Source organism: Poecilia reticulata, linkage group LG5, assembly GCF_000633615.1.
Source record: "Poecilia reticulata strain Guanapo linkage group LG5, Guppy_female_1.0+MT, whole genome shotgun sequence".
Classification (NCBI taxonomy): domain Eukaryota; kingdom Metazoa; phylum Chordata; class Actinopteri; order Cyprinodontiformes; family Poeciliidae; genus Poecilia; species Poecilia reticulata.
In genome coordinates, this window is record NC_024335.1 from 1,223,561 (window position 1) to 1,229,433 (window position 5,873).

Genomic DNA, 5,873 nt, shown 5'->3' on the forward strand with positions numbered 1-5,873 from the left:
ACAGAACCAAGAGGAACAGAACCATGATGGACAGAACCATCACATAAGCATTAATGAGTGGAGGTGGAGACAAAGACAAGAATGAGTTAAAGCAAAGGTCTAGTCAAAGTCCAAACCTCAACCTGATTGTGGAAGGACCTTCAGGTGAGCTGAAACAAAAGTCTGCAACATTGAAAAGAAGACTGGATCAAAATGGCCGCTGATGTTTATGATCGTTCAATTGGTCAAGATATAAACAATAAAGTTTATTCATTAAGATGTTTAGAAAAACACATTTTACATCTCAATAAGAGCAGATCCTGAATAATCCTGAGTACAGTTGATGTTTGGTGTGAGGAGTCAGAGAAGGAAACTCAAACTGATTGAATGAGGATCCATGATGGTTCCAGTATAACCAGCTTCTGACTGGCCCAGTTTCCCAGCCGGACCTCACAGCGTCAGCTGACCCGCCCGGCCGTTCTGACTCGTGACCCGGACGCTGCATGGAAATCACACTCTGCTTTACCTATTCAAACAGAGCAGGGAGGATGATGTCAGGGAGAGGTGTTTGATTCGGTCACCTGCACCTCCCTGCTGGTAAACACACCGTCACACCTGACCCGATCCCGGATGTTCAGGCCCGATTACGGACACTGTAACCTCGGGGGGGTTCTGCTGCCAAGAGGAAGAAGATGAACATTTCTTCATCAATGGCTGACGCATCTACGGAAATTTCTGCAGAAGGACAAAGGAATGCCATCCTTCATTCCAGGGATGGGTTGAGTCTTCTGGCATCGCTTCCAATTAAAAAGGAAGAATTTGGTTCCGGCCCAGTTCTGGTGTCGGATGACAACTGAAAAGCATCACTGTGATTATTTAGCTGCACAACATATTAATATCTGTGCCATAGTTATAGTAGAAACACAAAGTAACTTCACAAACAGATCTATTTGTGGTTTTCTACTGAGACGTACAGCAGGTAGTCAGAGGATTTCCACACAAAACCCCAAAACAAAAAGATGACACCACAAAAGGTTTGAGTCAGACATCATTAGCTCTGCTTTCTGCAGCACAAACTGATGGTTGAATACAATAAAAGACTAAACAAAGTGACATGAAGAGGAAAACGTAACACAAAATTACACGATTCACTACAAAGTTATGTTAAATAACAAATAAACCACCAACTATTCCGTCTGGATGATGACAAAATAGGAATGAAAACCTGCAAAACCAGAAACAGGCTGATGAAAATGTGTGAAATTAACTGAAATATGACATAAAACAACAAAATAACATCGAATAAAAATGCTCTCCCCGAGGTGTAACTCGTTACATTTACTCTGTTACACATACTTGAGTAATTATTTTGGAATTAAGGACAGCAGTTTAACTACACCATACTTTTGTTGAATAATATTTGTTTATCCACTGATAGCAGCTTCACAGAATAAAGAATCAACATGTTTTTACCATAAAACCACCAGGAACAGACCAACAGTTAAAATCAGAGTGAGACATCTTGTTTCAACAGCAGCTTTGTTGTTCTGATTAATTATTTCCTGATGAGCCGTTTGGGGATCAAGATAATACAGTAAACTATATGAATTAATCACAGGAAGTACTTTACCATGTTTTATCACCTGCTGTATACTAATTACTTGCTGTGGGATTAATTTAAAAATGTATATGTTGAAAAAAATATTTAGAAAATTACTTCTTCTTGTGAATATGTTTTTATTTGTATTGTTTTTATTAGTTAAATACCAGAATTCAAACTTAATTTTAATTTTTTTCAGTCTGATTACGTAATTTTTAAATATTAAGTCAGATGTTAATTGAGTAATTTCTTGGACGACTTCTTTTGACTTTTAATTGATTAAATATGTCAAACTCTTTAGATTACCTCGGATTTATTTGAACATTTAAATTCAAATAAACTGGGAATGACGAGAAATAAAAACACTCTGACAGTTTACATGAAGTAAAATTAGTATTTTCTTCGATATTTGCTTCATTTTCACCCATTATGGCTTTTAGTTTTTGTTTATTTTTATTTTTTTAATCACCAGCAGCTTTATTTTGAAATCTCTGACCAGACGTGGGCTACTTGTTGTGAGCTGGTTGGCTTGGTAACGGTCGGAGGGGGAGGAGCCTGATGGCGGAGCAGCCAATGAGAGGACAGACTGCAACAGGTGAGCAGAAGACACACACCTGACCCCCGGCTGCTGCAACACAACACCGCGCAGAAGAAGCGGCCGCGGCTCGGAGAGGCGACATCCTGACGGACAGGGCCGGGAACCAGAGAAGCCGGGACCATTTCAGCGCCCCGAACAGAACCAAACTGTCTTTTACTCTCTTTAATCTGGAGGCAGGTCGGTGCGGATTATTGATCAGATTTAATCCGCTTTCTGCTTTAAAAATAGCGGCGATGCTTCAGGACTCCCAGCGCAGCAGCGACTAGTTCCAGGTTCCAGGTCGATAGTCTCCCAGTCCGGCAGCACCATGATCAGCTCCGAGGGCCTGCGGCCGGCCCCCGGCGGCAGGAAGCCGCTGGGGAAGCTCGCTTCCCGGCTGGAGGAGGTGAAGAACCCGTGGAGGGAGGGCTCCAAGCTGGAGCTGAGCCACAACGAGGCGGCGCGGCTGGCCACGGACGCGCTGCTGGAGCACGGGGAGAAGGAGTACCGGCGGGTCCTGGCCGAGGAGCGGGAGCTCAACTTCCTGTCGCCGCTGGAGATCCGCTACATCAGCCAGCATGCCGCCAGCAAGACCTCCGACCCCGACAGCGGCGACCGGGACGACGGGGACGCGGACGCCGTGTCCGAGCTGACCTCCGGGACTTACTTCCCCATGATGTCCGACGACGAGCCGCCGATGCTGGAGCTGGGCTGGCCCGAGACCCCGGTGCGGTTCGGACCGTCGGAGACCCAGATCTACTTCCAGAGGGACAAAACTCACAACATCAAGGACCTGATCCGGTCCATGATCAACAAGGCCAAGAAGGTGAGGAGATCCGGCTTAACTATTTACATTTACTCAATGAAATTTACTCGAGTAACTTTTTGTAAGAAATGTTCCTTTATCAGTATTTTTACTACTTTTTACTTGAGTCACCAGACACTCCTGCAGTTTTTATTAAACTTTCATAAGTTTTAAGCCTAATATTGTTATTTTCTGTTATTTACATGAATTATTGTCATTTTGTCCTTAAAATACCAAATTTTACACTAAACTTCATATATTGGTCCATCTGATAATGTTATTTTTAAATGATTGATAATTTGATCTGTTACTCAGTACTTGAGTACTTTTTACCAAATACTTTTTTTTACTCTTACTGGAGTTATTTATTGGATGCTACTGTTTACTTTAACCTGAGTAAAAATATGTAGAAGTAGTTCTGCTGATATTTGAGTAAAGTTTTGGTTTCCATCTGTGGATCGAACCCTATTGAGATCCTTTATCCCTAAAACAGTTAGTTACAAAAACACAGCATAGTATCAATAACAGCATTAAATAAATCCATTTTTTTTATTTTTTCAATTTCAAACAGGTTTTTAAAAACAATAAGTCATCAGTATGACAGAGAAAATACGTTCACGCATAACCAAGAACAGAATAATAAGCTTAAAACTACGTCTCTGTTTGAAAAGCAATAGGAGCGAAAACCCGTTTAATCCTGTCCATAACTTAAACACTGGCATACAGATATAGCCTATAGATAAATGCAGAAATGTATGTAGTTTGTATTTTCTTTTCATCAAAATGTTTTCATCAAGAAATGCTTGCATATTTTCTGTGTTTTCCTTAAACATGCGTTTTAAGGAAAATGAAAAACAAAGCACCCGTATTTCTGCTTTAATCTTTAATTATGTCAGTATTGTTCCTCCATATATGCTGTGACATAAAAGTGGATCAATAATTTAATCAGCTGCAGATCTGAGAGATTATCTCTGATTAATGATCCGTAGTTTAATCTAATCCGATGATGGATTCGGCTTCAGGTGGGCAGATTTCCTGACCCAGGTTAGAACCAGAACCAGAACCAGAACCAGTCTGCACTCTTCCAGTGAAAACAGACTCTCTTCATTTCCAATTCAAATGTTCCCCCCCCCCCTCTCTCTCTCTCTCTCTCTCTCTGAGGCTGTTGCTCAGCCCAAAATGCTGTGTTTGCGCTGCGTTGTGTTTGCAGACCAGTGGGTCACAGATGGTTTCAGTTCTGTTGCGTCCAGAGTCTCTGACGGCCGCAGAGCTGCAAATATAGAGTCTATGTAGAGCGGCGCTTCTAGATAAGCTCTCCGGTCTGATGACGTCGCGGCGCAGGTAGACATGCTGCCAGAGGAAACTCTGTTTCCTCCAGCTGGCTGCGTTAATTCGTCTCCAGAGCCGACAGGCCCGGGCCGGCCGGCCCTGCCCCCACCTGTTGCCATGTTGGTTCAGCTCTTATTGGGTCCTGAACCAGAGGCCAGCAGCTGAGCCCGGATCAATGACCTCAGTCCAAACTGACCTGGAGAAACACTCAGGAGGTTGAACTTGATGTTGGTTTCTGTCTGAAAAAGCTTTTGTTTATTTTAGATCTTTTCAGTTTTCTTGCGTTTTTGAAGTTTTTTTTTTTAGTTTTAATCAATAAAGTTTATTTGTGTCTCACATTTCAGCAACAAGGAAATTGATTCAAAGTGCTTTTTGTTGTAAAAACACAAAAATAAAAACGCAGTCACCAATTTAAAAACAAACTTTACATTTCGTCAAATACCATCAAAAAATCATCAATGCTCATAAAAAATGTTGTTCAATTTTCCATTGATTGATTATGAATCAAAAGCAGCACCAGCTGGTCTTCAGTCCAGATTTAAAGGTGTTTCAGCTTGTTTGCAGTTTTATAGAAGTTTGTTCCAGATCTGTGATGCATAGAAGCTGAATGCTGCCTCTCCGTGTTTGGTCGGAGAGTTCTGGAAGGTTGATACCTTCCAGCAGATGTTTAACGAGTTTTGTGTTTTATAAACTACCTGAAGGATTTTAAGGCTAATTTGTGCTTTGAAATCCATCTTTGTTGTTTTCCTGCGTCTGAAGTTCCTTCTGCAGGTCAAAGGTCACGTTCCTGAAGCTAGCTTCTCCGTTTGCAGCCGCCTTGCGTGTCTGGATCTCCCAGCAGCTGGTTTTACGGGTTGAACTTGCAGGTTAAAGCTGTGTTAGTAAACCCAGAACCTGAGTCAGACGCCGGTGACTCGGTGGTGTTCAGGTCGTGTTTCTGTGTGACCTTTAACCTCCCTGACTGGTCTCTGTCTGGAGTTGTGAGCTGGTCCCAGATCAGCCTGGTCAGCTGCTCCGCTCGCAGACGCTGTGTTAGTCACTTCCTCTTCCTGCATCCGTAAGCAAAGGAGGTTCATGTGCAGAAATCCTTCAAACTGAGTATCTTCGCTGCTTTTTCAGACAATAAATGAACTTTGACCTCTTCTGAGACGTTCAGCTGCAGTAGGAAGCTGGCTTCAGGTCGGTCTCAGGTCATGATGTGTATTTCAACAACTGTAGAAGAGTTTAAACTCTAAACCAGGATTGGTTTGACGCTTTCCTGACGCCTGTTAAAACATAACAATGTTTCCCTGTTAAAGCTTAAAGCAGAAAAGATTTTAAAGGTTTTCACCTCCTTTATGCTTGAAATCGTGTTGCGTTCACTGCTGCTCGGAAAAAAAAGATTTGTTTCCACGACACATTTTCCTTCTGCAATTCACTGAACAAAATGAGTTGATAAATCTCATAAATTGTTTTTTTGAAGCTCAGATTAACCTCTTTAAATGAAACACAAACTTTGGAGACGTCACTTTTTGTTTTTATGTTAAATGCAGCAGAAACTTCAGTTGTTTTTAAAGAATCAACTCATAAAACAAACCAGTTTT

General features: G+C 41.9%; 1 protein-coding gene across 1 annotated transcript in view; it reads left to right on the plus strand.

Moving 5' to 3' along the window:
- The first annotated feature begins 1,937 nt into the window (after positions 1-1,937).
- fam83c (family with sequence similarity 83 member C) overlaps positions 1,938-5,873 on the plus strand; it is a 14,466-nt gene continuing 10,530 nt past the window's right edge. The window contains exon 1 of the mRNA XM_008408262.2: positions 1,938-2,982. Within this exon, the coding sequence (XP_008406484.1) occupies positions 2,485-2,982 (498 nt within the window). The 5' untranslated portion in view covers positions 1,938-2,484. The remainder of the gene's footprint in view (positions 2,983-5,873) is intronic.